This window comes from Anas platyrhynchos, chromosome 38 (assembly GCF_047663525.1).
Source record: "Anas platyrhynchos isolate ZD024472 breed Pekin duck chromosome 38, IASCAAS_PekinDuck_T2T, whole genome shotgun sequence".
Lineage (NCBI taxonomy): Eukaryota > Metazoa > Chordata > Aves > Anseriformes > Anatidae > Anas > Anas platyrhynchos.
Window position 1 is genome coordinate 3,795,001 of NC_092626.1, and position 17,353 is coordinate 3,812,353.

Below are 17,353 nucleotides of genomic sequence, written 5' to 3' on the forward strand. Positions count from 1 at the left end.
CTGCCTGGGGCTGGTCTGACTGTTGCCCTGCTGCTGGTTGCTGTCATGGGTGCTGTGTGCCTCTGTGTGTCCTCTGTGCTCACTTGCCTTCCTTGTGGCAGCTGTCTGTGGTGGTCTGTGAGTCCTGCTCCCCCCTCTGGGGGGGGGGGTGGCGGTAGGGAGGGGAGTGGCTGTCCCACTACCTGTTCTCTGGCTGTCCTTACCTTTGTCCTGGCCAGGGGGCTCCTAGAGTGGTCTCCCCCTGCCAAAAGGAGAGGCTGCAGCCTCTTCCCTGCAGTCCTTGAGCCTGTGGTGAAGTATGTGGAGCCCTTGGTGTGTGAAGAGACTGCCTGCACCATCTGGACTGTGAGGCGGCATCTGCACTGCCTGCAATGCCCCCAGGATCCATGGTACAGGCTGGGGGTGCACTGTGGCTTTGGCTGTCCCACTACCTGCTCTCTGGCTGTCCCCACCTTTGTCAGGGCCAGGGGGCTCCTAGAGGGGTCTCCCCCAGGCTGAGTGGAGGCTTCAGCCTCTTTCTGTCCTCCCCCAGTCCTGAAGTCCAGGAGGAATGATGTGTAGCCCTTGGTGGGTGAAGAGACTGCCTGCACCATCTGGACTGTGAGGCAGCATCTCCCCTGGCTGCAATGCCTGTGGGATCCCTGGTACATGCTGGTGGTGCACTGCTGCTTGCCTCAAAGATTGTGGCAGGCGCTGAAGCGGGAGCCAGAGGCCTGGAAGAATCCCGAAGAAACTTCACAATCTGAAGACTCCTCAGTGCACTGAGATCCATGACACAGCATGGGACAGCGAGTGGGCCTCGAGCCCACAGGGGTTTTGGATGCCTCCAGGAAAGGCGCCTCCAGCACTGCCCCCCTGCAACCACAGAGAAATTAAAGAAATGCCACGTGTTTATCCTGAGCCTCCTGGGGTCACGCCTCAGTCCTCCACAGCCTCCAGCATCCTCCCAGCTCTGCACCTGCCTCCTTCAAGCAGTTCCTGTCCTCCTGGAGCTCAGGCCCCAGAGTGGGATGCCATATCCCCCTCACAGCCCCACAGGGGCAGAGTAGAGGAGGATGAGGACCTCTCCCACCTCCTGAGCACCCCCAAGAGCAGGAAGGCTGTGCTGCTCTCCTTCCCCACCTTGCTGCCTCCTGGGATGCTGTGAGCTGCGGAGGTGGGGGGCTTATTCCCTTTCTTGGTGCCCCTCTGTTGGGGCCCCCCCCCACAGCTGAGCTGGGTCCCTGCCTTTTTGCAGCTGTTTGGAGGGTATGTGCTGGAGCAGCAGTGGACAGACCTGATGCTGACCTGCCTGGAGGTGGTGTCACATGAGGTGCCTGAGGAGGAAACGCAGTGGGTCTCCTTGCTGAATGCAGGGGGGGAGGACCCTGTTTGTCCCCTTTCCTGCCATGTCCCACACTTTGTCATCTTGTGCAATAGGCAGGGAGATGAAGTGATGCCTGCTGTGTGCCAGAAGCTACTGGAGTGGCCAGTCCTCATGACACGCTGCTATCCCCACTCTGTTGCTGTGATGATACTCTTCGTCTGCCCCATGAGACAGAACTACCAATTGCACAGCCTCCTGAAAACCCTACAGGGCCCCCGACACCCCGCAGGGCCCCTCAACACCCCCTGTCTGTGCCCGCAGATCCTCAATGGAGATGTGGGAGGAGATTTTCAGCACGCCCGGCATGCCGAAGAAGCTCCTGAATGAGATTTGCATGCTGCTGCGTGACAATACCATACGTGCGCACTTTGGGATGACCGAGGACTACGAAATCCTCCAGCTCGGCCTCATGCAGACCCTGAGCCCCGAGGACCCCATCCCCGCCGTGCTACAGGATGTGGAGTGCCTGAAGAGATGCATCAGGAACACCAACTTCCACCTGCTCTGGATCGCACTCAAAGGGCTGGCGGTGATGCTGGAGAGGCTCAAGATGGTGAGCGCACCCCCCCCACACCCTCCCCCACACACCCTGCCCTTCCCCATCCCCATCTCGGGCGGCCTCCTCACACCGTGGGCTTGCTGCTGTCATTGCAGGGGCCAACGGGGATTATCCTGCTGCCTGACGTCCTGAAAACCCTGCGGTTCGGCAACCCCCACATCACGGCGGCGGCGCTGGCGGTGTGCTGCAGGGTCCTGCGCGCCCTGATGAACAAGTCGGCCAGCATCACTTCCCTGTGGCTGGTCGATCTGCTCACGCCTTACTTGGACAACGTAAGGGGGGGGGGGCGAGGCTCCTGCGGCACCCACCCCGTGCCACGGCTGGGCGGGCGAGGATCACTCAGCCTCCGTCCTCCTCTTCCTCTTCCAGGAGGCCGACATGGTGCGGGAGAATGCCATGAAGCTCTTCAGTGTGTGCATGGAGCGTGTGCTGCAGAAGCACCGCAGAAAGATGTGGAGGAAAGTGCACAACGTTTTGCTGACCCTCCACCTCCGCGTGAGTGAGGAGAACAGGAGTGTGGCCAAGGTGAGTGGTGCCCATGGGGTGGGGGGGGCTTGTGGCAGGGCCGCAGGCAGGTAGTGAGGAGCAGGTGCCTATTCCCTGCCTCCGCTGCCCTGCAGGCTGCCCAGGAAGCCCTGATGGCTTGGTCTGAGCTGCTGTGGTGGGATGAGCTGCAAGAAGTGGCACACATGAACCAGACCCTGGGGATCAGAACATGCCTGCCTGATCCTTGGTGAGCTGCCCCCTGCCACCACAATGGCCCTGGGGCCTCCCCTTGCCCTCCCCTTGGCGGAGGCTGATGGGTGGCTTCTGATCCTAGGGCTCGTGGCAGAACATCACCGGGACAAGAGTGAAGAGAAAGTGTACAAAATAATTGCAAGTGAGTGAGGGGGGACGGGGTGGAGGCCAGGCCTCGGGGAGGCTGGGGGGGGGGTGCTCACAGCAGCTCTCCCTGCCTTCCTCCCGGCCAGGGGGCTCCTGGAGGGGTCTCCCCTGGCCCAAGCGGAGACTGCAGCCTCTTTCTGTCCTCCTGCAGTCCTGGAGCCCATGAAGAATGATGTGGAGCCCTTGGTGTGTGAAGAGACTGCCCGCACCATCCGGACTCTGAGGCAGCATCTCCACTGGCTGCAACGCCCATGGGATCCGTGGTACATGCTGGCGGTGCACTGCTGCTTGCCTCGAAGATTGTGGCAGGTGCCAAAGCAGAAGCCTGAGCCCCAGAAGAATCTGGAGGAAACTTCAGAATCTGAAGACTCCTCCCTGGACTCATCTCTGTGGAAGAGCACGGACAGGTAGCAGGCCTCCAGCTCACAGGGGTTTTGGATGCCTCCAGGAAAGATGCCTGCAGCACTGCCCCCCCGCAACAACAGAGAAATTAAAGAAATGCCATGTGTTTATCCTGAGCCTCCGGGGGTCATGCCTCAGTCCTCCATAGCCTCCAGCATCCTCCCAGCTCTGCACCTGCCTCCTTCAAGCAGTTCCTGTCCTCCTGGAGCTCAGGGCCCAGACTGGGATGCCATATCCCCCTCACAGCCCCACAGGGGCAGAGTAGAGGAGGATGAGGACCTCTCCCCACCTCCTGAGCACCCCCAAGAGGAGGAAGGCTGTGCTGCTCTCCTTCCTCACCTTGCTGCCTCTTGGGATGCTGCGAGCTGTGGAGGTGGGGGGCTTATTCCCTTTCTCTGTGGCCCTCTGTGGGCCCCCCCCCCCCCCCACCCCCACAGCTGAGCTGGGTCCCTGCGTTTTTGCAGCTGTTTGGAAGGTACCTGCTGGAGCAGCAGCGCACAGACCTGATGCCGACCTGCCTATAGGTGGTGTCACATGAGGTGCCTGAGGAGGACAAGCAGTGGGTCTCCTTGCTGAATGCAGGGGGGGAGGACCCCATTTGTCCCCTTTCCTGCCATGTCCCACACTTTGTCATCTTGTGCAATAGGCAGGGAGATGAAGTGATGCCTGCTGTTTGGCAGAAGCTACTTGAGGGGCCAGTCCTCATGACATGCTGCTATCCCCACTCTGTTGCTGTGATGATACTGTTCATCTGCCCCATGAGACAGAACTACCAATCACACAGCCTCCCAAAAACCCCACAGAGCCCCCTCCAGGGCCCCTCAGTGCCCTGTCTGTGCCTGTAGATCCTTGATGGAGAGGGGGGAGGAGATTTTCAGCATGCCTTGGATGACAAAGAAGCTCCTCAATGAGATTTGCCTGCTGCTGCAAAACAATACCATACGTGCGCACTTTGGGATGACCGAGGACTACGAAATCCTCCAGCTCAGCCTCATGCAGACCCTGAGCCCCGAGGACCCCATCCCCGCCGTGCTACAGGACGTGGAGTGCCTGAAGAGATGCATCAGGAACACCAACTTCCACCTGCTCTGGATCGCACTCAAAGGGCTGGTGGCGATGCTGGGGAGGCCCAAGATGGTGAGTGCACCCCCCCCACACACCCTCCCCCACACACCCTGCCCTTCCCCATCCCCGGCGGCCTCCTCACGCCCTGGGCTCGCTGCTGTCATTGCAGGGGCCAACGGGGATTATCCTGCTGCCTGACGTCCTGAAAACCCTGCGGTTCGGCAACCCCCACATCACGGCGGCGGCGCTGGCGGTGTGCTGCAGGGTCCTGCGCGCCCTGATGAACAAGTCGGCCAGCATCACTTCCCTGTGGCTGGTCGATCTGCTCACGCCTTACTTGGACAACGTAAGGGGGGGGGGGCGAGGCTCCTGCGGCACCCACCCCGTGCCACGGCTGGGCGGGCGAGGATCACTCAGCCTCCGTCCTCCTCTTCCTCTTCCAGGAGGCCGACATGGTGCGGGAGAATGCCATGAAGCTCTTCAGTGCGTGCATGGAGCGCGTGCTGTGGAAGCACCGCAGAAAGATGTGGAAGAAAGTGCACAATGTCCTGCTGACCCTCTACCTCCGCATGAGCGAGGAGAACCCAAGCGTGGCGCCCATGGGGTGGGGGGGGCTCGCGGCAGGGCCGGAGGCAGGCGGTGAGGAGCCGGTGCCAATTCCCTGCCTCCGCTGCCCCGCAGGCTGCCCAGGAAGCCCTGAGGGCTTGGTCTGAGCTGCTGTGGTGGGATGAGCTGCAAGTGGTGGCACACATGAACCAGACCCTGGGGATCAGAACACGCCTGCCTGATCCTTCGTGAGCTGCCCCCTGCTTGTCCTCCCCCTGCCCCCACAATGGCCCCGGGGCCTCCCCGTGCCCTCCCTGGGGCGGAGGCTGACGGGCGGCTTCTGATCGTAGGGCTCACGGCAGAACATCACCGGGACCAGAGTGAAGAGAAAGTGTACGAAATAATTGCAAGTGAGTGAGGGGGGACGGGGTGGAGGCCAGGCCTCGGGGAGGCTGGGGGGGGGGTGCTCACAGCAGCTCTCCCTGCCTTCCTCCCGGCCAGGGGGCTCCTGGAGGGGTCTCCCCCGGCCCAAGGAGAGGCTGCAGCCTCTTTCTGTCCTCCCGCAGTCCTGGAGCCCATGATGAATGACGCAGAGCCCTCGGTGTGTGAAGAGACCGCCTGCACCATCCAGACTGTGAGGCAGCATCTCCACTGGCTGCGACGCCTGTGGGAGCCCCGGTACGTGCTGGTGGTGCACTGCTGCTTGCCTCGAAGATTGTGGCAGGTGCCGAAGCAGAAGCCAGAGCCCGAGTCCCAGAAGAATCCGCAAGAAACTTCAGAATCTGAAGACTCCTCCCTGGTTATCTCTGTGCCAGAGCATGGACAGGAAGCGGGCCTCCAGCTCACAGGGGTTTTGGATGCCTCCAGAATCCCCCCCCCCCCCCCCCCCCCCCAACCACAAAGGAATTAAAGAAATCCCATCTGTTTATCCAGAGCCTCCTGGGGTCACTCCTCAGCGTCCTCCACAGCCCCCGGCATCCTCCCAGCTCCGCACCCGCCTCCCTCGAGCAGCTCCCGTCCTCCCGGAGCTCAGGGCCCAGACCGGGACGCCATATCCCCCTCACAGCCCCACAGGGGCAGAGTAGAGGAGGACGAGGACCTCTCCCCACCTCCTGAGCACCCCCAGGAGGAGGAAGGCCCCGCTGCTCTCCTTCCTCACCTTGCTGCCTGCTGGGACGCTGTGAGCTCGGGAGGAGCCATCCCCGAATCCCTCCCGACTCCCCCGACCCCCTTGTCCTTCGAGCGCCTCGTCCCACAGCCTTGCGTTCACGGCCCCCATCCTTCAACTCCGTCCCAGGACGTGGTCAGGGAGTCTCAGGGAGCCAGGAGGTCTCCCCGGAGCCTTCTCCAGACCAAACAAAGCCCGGTTCCCTCGGCCGCTCCTCACAGGACATGTTCCAGAACCTTCCCCGGCTCTGTTGCCCTGCTCTGGGCATGCTGCGGGGGCTCCATGTCCTTCTGGGAGCGAGGGGCCCAAAGCTGAACGCGGTGCTCCGAGGCAGGACGCGGTGTCACCTGCAAACCTCCTGAGGGCAATTCCCTCAATTCCCTCATCCAAACAATTAATGAAGATCTTAACGAGGATGGGCCCCAGCACTGGGCAAACACCACTCCCGACCAGCTCGATTTCACCACCGCTCTCTGGGCCTGGCCACCTGGCCAGTTTTGAACCACATTTTGAAAGAAAAACATGCTTTTTTTTGGTGAAGCGGGTACTTGTCACAGCCCTGGGCTGCAGCTTCTCCAGGAGAATACTGGGGCAGGCCGCACCAAAGGCTAAGCAGAGGGCATCAGCAGCCCTTCCCTCAGTGAGCAGGGACATGGATTGGACTAGATGGTCTTCTGAGGCCCCTCACAATCCCCCCCATTCTGTCATTTTGTGACGTTTTGTCATTCTGTGTCAGTCGGTGGCACCTGGGCCTTGGTGCCTTTCGCAGCTGCCTCAAGTGGCCTTGCTGCAGGAAAAGCCATGCATGCCTTGATCCCCTGCTCTGTGGCATTACCCAACAGCGTGGGAGGGCAATGGAGGGGGGGGGGAGGGTAATTAAGGGGGTGCTTGTAATACACAGTAAGTGTTGGTTCACTGTCTTTTGTATTGTAAAAACAAGGAGTTCTGTTTGAGGCGCGGGAGAAGAGAGCTCTCGGCCGAATTAAGGAGCTGTATAAGGCTGGGCTAGACACTATGAAAATTCTTTTGCTTAATGTAACAAAAAAGAGAAGCCCCCCCTCTTCTCTCCTTCTGCATCCCAGTGGCCTCTTTTGTTTAAAGACACTGTTGCAAAGCACAGGGTGCCATCTCCTGATAAGTTGCTAACCTAGTGTAGCAACATCCTGCCTTCCTGTCTCCTGCTGGGCCAACGTGACCAAATAAAATAAGTTGAACCACAACGCTGAGGAAGACTACGGCCTTTATCTTCACGACTGCCAGAGGGACAGAGACGACCCCCTAGCGACAGTGCGTGCAGTCGCAGAACGTACCTGGATGTGCTGTGTAATCTTGGAATCACCAAAATATAGAAAGGGACCCCGGCGGGGGCTGAGGTGCGTGCTGTTGGAGGAGCAGGGACTCCCCGGCCGCCCAGTGCTGTTTTGCTTGCTTTTGCTTACTCAATAAATTCCTTTCTATTATTAATGCAATGGTCTCCGAAAATTAATTAAGGGGGCAACTTATAACAGTGCTAATTGGGTGGGGGGGGGGCGGTATTTCAGGAGGGGGGTGGAATTGGGATGCAAGATGGTGGCCTCGCCTATCGTAAACGGTGGCTGCACCACATGAGATGTTGGCCTCGCCTCACCAAAAGGTGGCTGTACCACACAAAACGGCGGCCTCACCTCACAAAATGGCAGCCGCTCCAGGTGACAGGCTCAGAGCTCCCCCTGGGGGCGTTGGGGTTCCCTGTGGGGCTCCGTTTGCTCTGGGGCCTTCGGGCTTTCCTGGGGGGTGCACAAACCCTGGAGCTGCAGCCCACTTTGCAGATCCCGTCCTGGTGGGGAGCCCTGGGGGTGAGGAGGAGCCCCCCTGGCAGGAGAGCCCAAAAGGGAGCCCAGCTTCTGCTCCCCGTCATGGGGCAGGAGGGAGGCTGAGGGGGCCCTGAGGGAGGGTGGCCATTTTGTGCTCCCTCCGAGCTTTGCTCGGGGGTCTTGGGGCTTCCCTGGGAGTGGTGGGGAGCCCCCCAGGGTGACGGAGGGCCCCTCAGATTGGTGGGGAGCCCCTCAGTGTGACGGGGAGACCCCCATGGTTGTGGGGGGACCCTCAGGGTGAGGGTGTGGGCCCCGGGGTGAGGGTCCCCCAAGCCTGGGGTGGGGGATCCTTGCAGGTCCCTTCAGCTCCAGAGAAGATGTGGGAGCAGAGCCCCCTGACACAAAGGGAACCCCTGCTCATGAAGGGACCCCAATGATGGCACCCAGCCGCCCGGGAGACCCCAAACACGGGGGCACAGCCTCAGCTCCCCCACCTCATGCCCTTGTCAGCCTCCCAGAATGCCTGAAAACCCCTAAATCTCCCCCAAATCCCCCAAGGCAGCAAAATCCCCCCCCCAGGTTTTCCCCCAGGCTCGGCCTTGAGCCCTCAGAAATGGGCTTAGAATTGAAAGAAAAGGTTTTGAAACCCACAAATGAGGCTTCGGACCTTTAAAAACCGGGTCCCCCAGCACTGGGAAATGGGACTTGGTGTGAAAAAGGAGGGTTTAAGCATGCAGTGAGGTTTTGGGGTCCTGGAAAGGGAGGCTTGGATTTAAAAAAAGTGGTGTTTGGATGTTTAAAAAAAAAAAAAAACAAGTTTTTTGAGCCTGGAATTCTAAAATCTTTAAGGTTGGAAAGACCTCTCCATGTGATTTGGAGCAGTGCCTCCTGAAAGCACGCCCTTAAACCTTTTAAACTCCTCGGGGCACGGTCTAAGGAGGGTTTCCGACCTCCAAGGGAGCTTTTGAGGTGAAAAGGCTGGATTTTCCCAAAATCCATCTTGACCGAAATAGGATGTCTTCTCAAAACTTTATCCTCTCAAAGGAAAATTTACCAAACTAAAACTTTATTCTCCCCACAGGGGGCTGGGGTTTGACCCCTCCTTTTTCCACACATGTCCTGGAAATGTTGTGTTTACCCTGTACTCTACAACCACAAAACCCTTTTTTCACCCCAGGCCTTAAGAATTTCCTATTTTTCTAAAGAAGACTTGTGAGAAACACTCCGTTAGCCGATAACTTAGGCTCAGGCGAGGATCTCAGTGAAGTAGTAATTTATTCGCGATTGCAATGGGGGGCGCCCCACAAGCAGGAGAGAGCGCCTCTACTAGTTCCAAAACACAGTTTATATACCTTTTGATGGCAAGACCCTCCCCTGTTTCCCTACTGAGTGGGTAATCCACGTTCACAATCTATCTGATGCTTCACAAACAATGCGTAGTCTTCAGTTGCCGGCCTGCTAAATTTCAAATTTCTTTTGATGTTTTTGCTGCTTGAAGTGGTAATGTTTCTTCGCTTATCTGACTTGACTTGACACCGTGATTTTCACCTAATTGTCCTAAGGAGTCTGGTTGTCTGCATTTTACAGGGTCGCCTGCTAAACTTTATCAGTGTAAGCATATCTCAGTACCACATTCCTTCCTTCTAAACAATATAACTCTGCGAAAACAACATTTCTATTCCCACAATTCCCCCCTTTTCTTTTTTTATAAACTGTTGATTTTGGCAAAACCTTTCTCTAAGGTGCAATTTGATAGACTTCTTCTTTGCTTTCCATCTCCTCATTATCTCCTTATCTGAGTAAGGTGGTAGCTCCATGGTCATTTGTTTCAATTAGTGCGCTTTCAGTTAACCACTGTACTGGTCCTCTTACACAGAGGATAATGCAGCAACCAATGGCTGTCAAAACTCCTACAACTACAATCAATGTCGCAAATATGCCTATTTTTTTTTTATTTTATTTTATTTTTTTTTCTGCCAATTCACTGGCAAGGGGGGTAAGCCCTTGCAATGCTCTTGTTACCGAGCCATCTGGGACACTATTGTTGGGTATAAAATTGCAACAATGGTTGCTCAGTATTACACACACAAACACACCTCCTTCCTCTGCGAGCATCATATCTAATGCTATCCTGTTTTCCCAAGCCATTTTGCTGCTGGCATCTAGTTGTTCAGTGATTCCTCTCATCGCATCCTTGGTATAATTGATGAATCTCTGCTGATTATAATAGAAATAATTAATCCAATCCACATTTTTATTGATTGTTACCCACCAGACCAGTGACTCGAACCCTGCAGCAATTTGATTTCTGGCTTTATGTTCATCTGGAACTCCTCTAGGTACCCCAATAGAATCTATATATACTCTATCAGCAAATGATATTCCTAAGCCTCTTTTACTTCTGGGTATTTGTGATGTTTCTCTTTCAAATGCCACGGTGAAGGGTATAGCTAATTGAACAAGTGCGCAAGTGCCTTCCCAATTAGATGGTAGGGTGGACCGTAAGATCTTCCCTCCACCGTACCACCAGAGATCTGCCCTGGGGATCTCTAGTCTTGAGGAGTTTCCCATCAAGTCCTTGGTAGCACAAGGCAAATTCTCCCAGATGCCACGTAGCACTCACACCCTGGCGTGAGAGGCAAGCTGTATGGTTACCTATAGCTGTAGAGAATGCAGGGGGAGCCGTGATATTGTTATCATGCAAGAAACAGCAAAGAGAGACTTACAGGCCTCATTTCCCCAGGCAGTCTTTTCTTGGTACAATGCAATCATACATCGCATCCCTTGGGAGTCTTCGGTCCACCCCCATGGGAAGGGCACTATCTGGGCAATCGGTCATCCCAAGGCACAAGCATAGCAGTAGCTACAATTGAGACTCTGGACGGTATATTTGACCCATTGTATCCAGGCATTCACATCCCCATACCTTGTTTGAACTGACACATTACAGAGGGCCTCCTGTTTTCTCTCCTGTTTTCTCCTTGAGTTTCTCCCTTTCTCTGATGGCAATAGAGGATTGTTTCCATACAGCTGCTTTCAATCTGGCTGTGGGGGTCTCTCCCAGTTATTTGTTCTCTCTGCTAAATTGTCGTTGGGCATTTAAATCTCCACAAGCTAACACCTCACAAACATCAAACGTGACAGATTGTGGTATATAACCCTCTGTCACAGTCACCCGTATTTTGATGGGGTATCCCATTTTTGCTATTATCTGGTCATGCCTTTTCCGAGTTGCCGATTGACCGAGGCCTTCTCTGAGGCCTAGAATCACTAAAAACAAAATTAGTAATCTATTTTTCCCTGTCATTATTTTTAAACCTTAGGTTTCCAAACAATTATCGATACAAAAAATAAGATGTACACTACTACTATAACAACCCCCCCTTGGGAGCACTGCAATTCACTATAGGTCTGTTCTTTCTCTCAATCACAAGTCACAGTCGTTAGTTACCTGTGAAAATAAAAGGTTAGTTTACAATTGTAAGCTCTTATCCTGCTCAGAGTCCACGATGAGATTTTTCTCTTCAATTTCAACTTCCAACAACTCTTTCGTAGGAACAGCTTCCCAGGTACTAGCGTCGGCGGATGCCTTCACTCGAGTATAGTGAGTCCAACCTTTTCCGCAGTTCTTACGGCTGTTTCAGGGGTTAGTAATTGTCCTTCCCATTCAGGCCGGAGTTGACTCTTTCCAGGTCCGAATCAGGACCCGGTTTCCTGGGTGATGGTGGTGAATGGGGAATTCCAAAGGTGGGGTTTGAGCCAACAACCCACAGGTCCTGAGAAATGACAAAGAAGAGGACAACCCCAGAATACAGTTCTTAAGAAAAGTCTCTTGTTGTGAATTGTGGTATCTCATCCCTTCTGCCCAGATAGGGCAATCTGAACAGCATCTCATATGGTAAAATTCCTGTATCCTTTCTTGGTGCTGTTTAAACCTGTAGGAGTAAGCATTTTGCCCACGGAAGTTGGGTTTCTAACACTAGTTTAGTTAATTGCTTCTTTAATGTCTGATTCATTCGCTCCACCTTCCCAGAAGAGGAGGGGTGCCAGGGGCTGTGAAAATCCCACTCAATCTCTAAGGCCTGCTTTAATCCTTGCAGTAAAGCTTTACGCCCATCCAGTCACGTGGTCAATTAGGACGAACAAGTAACTCAGTAAAATTTACCCGTATACTTTGGAAAGGTCAAACCCCTGGCTCCCGTCCTCTTCTAGATGGGTTACAGAAGACCTTTTTATTTACCTTGTGACATATGGTACATGCCCTGCATATGTGCTTCGCTAAAGTGTATATTCCTACACAGACATACTTTCGTAGCACAACATCACACATTGCTTGCACCTCCCAATGACTCTTCTGATGTAAAACAGTTAATATTTGCCTCCTTATCCCTTCATTCAGCATTTCTCTCCCATCAGGGAGTATCCATTTTCCTTCACACTTCATGGCTCCTGATTCCTTAAAAAAATCTTTCTTTTAAAACTTTTTTAGTTCTTTCTTAATTTTCAACAATTCCCTGAATCCTCTCTGCATTTATTCTGTTTTCCTTCAGACATTAGGTGCCTTAAATACCTGACTTCTCTTTCTCCATATTGTAATTTATTTTATTTTATTTTTTTTAATACTCCCAAGCCCTGCTTTCCCAGAAAGTTGAATAGCTTGTTAGTAGCTTTCTTCACAACTCTTTTCTCCTGTCGTGACAATAGAAAACGGTCCACATATTTGTTAACATTAATACCTCCTTGGGAGGTTGCAATTGCTCCAAAATCTTTTTTTTTTTTTTTTTAGAACTTACCTAAATAGATAGGTGGCCCTGTAAACCCCTGAGGTAAAATTGTCCACCTATACCGTCGCTTCCACCCCCATTTCAGGGTCTTTCCAGTCAGAGGTGAATATCCATGTATGTTTGCTCTCAGGGCCTGAGAGCACTCCATTAATAACACTGTTATTTCAGTCTAACAATTTACTATTTGAATGCCCAATTTAATCATCAAATTCCTCCTCAACAAGTTAATCCCTGCCTTGGGTACATACAATAATTACCCAGTGATCATTTTATCCCCTGGTCTCAGCTTGGTATCCCCCCAAAGTGGCACTGTTATCCCAGTCCCTTCTACCCCCATCACATTTAGGGTTTCATTAGTTAATTTAATCCCTCATACTTTACAAGTCAGTAATGACCTAGCTGTTCCCCAGTGTATTGGGTTTGATGGCAAGGTTCGGGGGGTGTGAGAGGTGTGGGGGTGGGAAACTGCAGTGGCAGCCCCCGTGAGAAAAACCCAGAAGCCTCCCCGGGGCAGGTAAGGGACAATTTCATCTGGCCCCTAAGGGGCCCACTGCTGCCCAGAGCCAAGCCATGAGCAATACAGTCCGTGCCTCTGTGAGAGCACATCCACGAAAACAAACAAACAAAGAAACAAACAAAAACCTGCTGCTCAACAGCAGTTGGGAGAGCGAGAAACCCCCCCGCAGACACCAAAGTCAGTGCAGAAGGAGGGGGAGGAGGCGCTCCAGGCGCTGGAGCCGAAGCCCCCCTGTGGCCGCTGGAGAGGCCCCTGGTGGAGCAGGCTGTTCCCCCCTCCCCGATGCTTGGGAAACTGACCAAACACCACAGAAAATATGCAAATATACCAAAACTTCCAGACTGTTATTTAGATAATGCCTACATCACCTTTCCCTGCTCATTCAACTTCAGACAGCTCTGTTAAATACTACATGCCACACCTTTAACCCCTTCAGCAACCCTTTTAACACTTCCTTTATCTTTCTCCAGCCTGTACTTTTCTAATACCAGCACCAAAGGCTCAGTCAGGGTCCAACTTAATTCCATACCTTTTCCCTCCAAGATACTGAAACAACATATCAATATAGCATATTTCATCCCATTTTCCTTCTTTCCTCCTTCTTCCACTCCAGATATTCCTATTCGAAGTGGCCAGCCTGGCCACACTTAAAACATCTTATCAAAGCCTGTCCCTGCTAGGACTCAGGCCACAACACAGGCAGCCTTCTTTGCCTGCCATTCCTTCATCTCTCTTCCTCTCCTTTCCATCCTGGCCCTAACTCCCCCTGAAGATTTTCTTCCTCTTTCTCCGACCCTCTGCCTCACTACCCGCTGCACTGTCAATACCATTAGTTTCACTCTCTTTTTTTTTTTTTTTTTTTTTTTTCCTTCTTATCTCTCCTCTGGACACACACCTCCAGGGCCTCCCACAGGAGGGTTCACTACATCCCCCCACCTTCTGAAGCATTTTCTGCGTATTTTGCCAGGCTTTAATCACACAATGAACTTTCAAGAGCCCTTGGGATACTGGGTCCTCAGGTCTCATCCCCAAGTACTTTCTCATTCTGATCCCAAGTCTCTCATATGATTTCTGTGTTGCACACTATTATTATTCCAGCCAGGATTGGCAAGTGGGTATTTCTGCCCTGCCGGTATTACCCCTGGTCCTGGAGGCTGAGCTCTTTCCCATTCTTGTATAGCAGCTCTCCTCCTGATCATTCCCATTTCTTTCCCTGTAAACAACATACTTATAGACATAATTCCCTCCCCCAAGAGTATAAATCAGGTCGTAGGAACTGGTCTAATTGTTCAACTAGGCTGTTGGGGTCCTCAAATAAAGACTTCCTCTCCTTCTTAAAAGTTCTAACCTCTCTGCTGGTAAGGAGGAGGGGGTAGTTCACCGAAGAGGATACACAGTTAGTGTTAGTACTGTTAGTATCAGGGAAGGCAAAATTCTCAATATCTCTTCTACCTTGTTCTAATTCTTGCTGGAGCCTAGGGTATGATATTTTTTTAGGGACAGTGTTAATTACAGTCCCTGTCTCCCTTCCTGGAGTGACTGCTGCTGCCACCAGTTCAATATTAAGATTATAGGGAGCATAACTTGGCTCCTTCTCTGAAAAAGGAATCTTCTTGTTTACACATAAATTTAAAGCCTGAATTTTCATCAGACCCGTATTTTGGCCAAAATACTGCTGTTTCCTTAATTGGTTCTTTTGTCCAGACTGATACACAATATTTAACCTTTTTTTTTTTTTTTTTTTTTTTTTTTTTTTTTAATTATTTTTCTTTTACAATCCCTCTAATTTTGGGATTATGTTTCCAATTTCTTATAATTCTTCAGGAAGAACTATTAGTAGGCACTCCCCCAGGGATATCTCCCTGTCCCCTGGAACTCATATTTTCCCATTTTTCCTAACCCTCGCCAGTATGTGCTACAGAAATTTCCCTTCTGCAGTGTACCACACACCAACGTACTGAAAAATGGGGGTGTACCGCCCAGCACTTCCCCGTGCCAGCGTTACCGCACACCTATGAGTTTACCAGATTCCCTGGAACTCGTGCTTCCCATCTTTCCTAACCCTCACCAGTATGTGCTACAGAATTTTCCTTTCTGCAGTGTACCACACACCAACGTACTGAAAGATGGGGGTGTACCGCCAAGCACTTCCCCGTGCCAGCGTTACCGCACACCTGAGTTTACCAGATTCCCTGGTGTACTTCCAAGCACTTCCCCGTGCAAGGATTACCGTACACCAGATTCCCCTGGTGTAGTGCCAGCACTTCCCCGTGCAAGGGCTTACCATACACCAGATACCCGACCCCCAAGGCAATACTTAATATTTCTTACCTTGGTCTGTGCACAGAGTTACCGGATCGATTCTTAAAAACCCGGAGTGCCTACCTTCTTCCTTTCCCCACTACTTCACGGATCCTGCCTCTTTAACCAGTCTCGGGCCCTCTGTCAGCTTTCCCCAGAACCGTCACCGTCGATGCACAGGACCGATGAAATCAGCGGGGCATGCCTTCCTGCTGCTGCGGCGGTGGAGCTCCCCAGTAGGTGACTGGATCCCGGACGAGCCCCCAAATTGTGAGAAACACTCCGTAGCCAATAACTTAGGCTCAGGAGAGGATCTCAGTGAAGTAGTAATTTATTCGCGATTGCAATGGCGGGTGCCCCACAAGCAGGAGAGAGCGCCTCTACTAGTTCCAAAACACAGTTTATATACCTTTTGATGGCAGGACCCTCCCCTGTTTCCCCACTGAGTGGGTAATCCAGGTTCACAATCTATCTGATGCTTCACAAACAATGCATAGTCTTCAGTTGCCGGCCTGCTAAATTTCAAATTTCTTTTGACATTTTTACTGTTTGAAGTGGTAATGTTTCTTCACTTATCTGACTTGACTTGACACCGTGATTTTCACCTAATTGTCCTAAGGAGACTGGTTGTCTGCATTTTACAAGGTCGCCTGCTAAACTTTCTTATCACTGTAAGCATATCTCAGTACCACATTCCCTCCTTCTAAACAATGTAACTCTGCAAAAACAACGTTTCTATTCCCACAGACCCCAAAAGGCGGCCCAGCCTCGGCTCCCCCCTTCCGGCACAGCCCCAGGACAGAGGCTGAGGGGCCCTGAGGGAGGGAGCCCGGAGGGCCCTGAGGGAGCATTTTGTGCTCCCTTAAAAAGTTACTTTTTTTTTTTTTTTTTTTTTTTAAGCCTAGAATTATAAATTCTTTACAGTTGGAAAGAATCCTCTTTGAGGTGGAGGTTTTACCCTCCCTGGGCTTGTCCTCAAGCCCTCACAGATGGGCTTAGGCCTGGAAAAAGAGACAAAAAATAAAAAAAAGTACATTAGAACCGTCAATTGAGGCTTCCAACCCCAAGCACAAGATCCGCAAACACTGAAAAATGGGGTTTGGGGTGAAAAAGTCGGGTTTAAGGAGTGCCCCCGGCCCTCAGGGTGCCTGTGGCGGCTTCAGGCTGCCCCGCGCCGAGCGCTCGTCAGCTTTCGGAAGCGATCGGCAACTTTCGGAGCGGCTCGGCTCGCTCCGCCCCGCCCCCCGACCAAACGCTCGGGAATTTCCGGAGGCTCTCGGCTCCCCCCGCTCGGCTCTTTCCGGCAGCGCTCGGCCATCTCCGCCGCCTCCCCTCATTAAGCTCCGGGCTAATTACTCATTAACGGCGCAGAGCCGCCCGGAAGCTCCCCCAACGCGGACTTTGCCCCTCCACGTCGTTCCCAACAGCACGACCGAGCCCCAAACCGCCCAAATTCACCCCAAACCTCTCAAAACTGCCCCCGAATTCGCCCCAGCCCCCCCAAACCCTTCAAAACTCGTCCAAAACTCCCCCAAATTCATCCTAACTCCCCCAAACTGCCCTAAAACCTCCGAATTCACCCAAACCCTGCCCTAATACTGCCCTAAAACCCACCCCAAATTTCCCCAAACCTTCAAAGCTCCCCCAAAGCTCTCCCCAAACCCCCAAATTCTCCCATTTTCCCCAAAAATCCCCCCAAACCCTTCTGAACTACCCCTAAAGCTCCCTTAAAACCCTCCCAAACTCCCCCCAAGCTCCCAAACTCCCCCAAAACACTTCATATCCCCCAAATCTCTCCGTATAGAAACTTAAAAACCCCCAAAACTCCTCCCAAGCCTCCCGACCCCCCTCAAAAAAGAAAACCCAAACCCCCAAATCTCCCCCAAATCCCCCAAGGCAGCAGAATCCCCCCCCATGGGGCGCAGGGCTTCCCCCAGGCTCAGCCTCGAGCCATCAGAAATGGGTTT

General features: G+C 53.0%; 2 protein-coding genes across 8 annotated transcripts in view; one reads left to right on the top strand and one right to left on the bottom strand.

Moving 5' to 3' along the window:
* The window catches only part of LOC113841174 (uncharacterized), an 8,508-nt gene extending 1,053 nt beyond the window's left edge, over nucleotides 1–7,455 (top strand). The window contains exons 1-10 of one of the 7 annotated variants that reach the window (XR_005262108.2): nucleotides 1–1,919; nucleotides 2,021–2,197; nucleotides 2,295–2,450; nucleotides 2,546–2,658; nucleotides 2,746–2,805; nucleotides 2,962–4,349; nucleotides 4,447–4,623; nucleotides 4,721–5,071; nucleotides 5,174–5,233; nucleotides 5,390–7,455. The exon at nucleotides 1–1,919 is cut by the window's left edge and continues 1,036 nt beyond it. Coding sequence is in view for 4 of the 7 variants with exons in the window: in XM_038171969.2 (XP_038027897.2) it covers nucleotides 1,635–1,919; nucleotides 2,021–2,197; nucleotides 2,295–2,450; nucleotides 2,546–2,658; nucleotides 5,174–5,207 (765 nt within the window). In the remaining 3 variants the exon portion in view is untranslated. Of the gene's footprint in view, nucleotides 1,920–2,020; nucleotides 2,198–2,294; nucleotides 2,451–2,545; nucleotides 2,659–2,745; nucleotides 2,806–2,961; nucleotides 4,350–4,446; nucleotides 4,624–4,720; nucleotides 5,234–5,389 lie in introns of all 7 variants that reach the window. The other 6 variants (XR_011806268.1, XR_005262111.2, XM_038171969.2 and 3 more) reach the window with 6 other exon arrangements.
* The window catches only part of LOC113841234 (uncharacterized), a 60,822-nt gene that overhangs the window by 17,533 nt on the left and 25,936 nt on the right, over nucleotides 1–17,353 (bottom strand). The gene's annotated exons all lie outside the window — the stretch shown is intronic.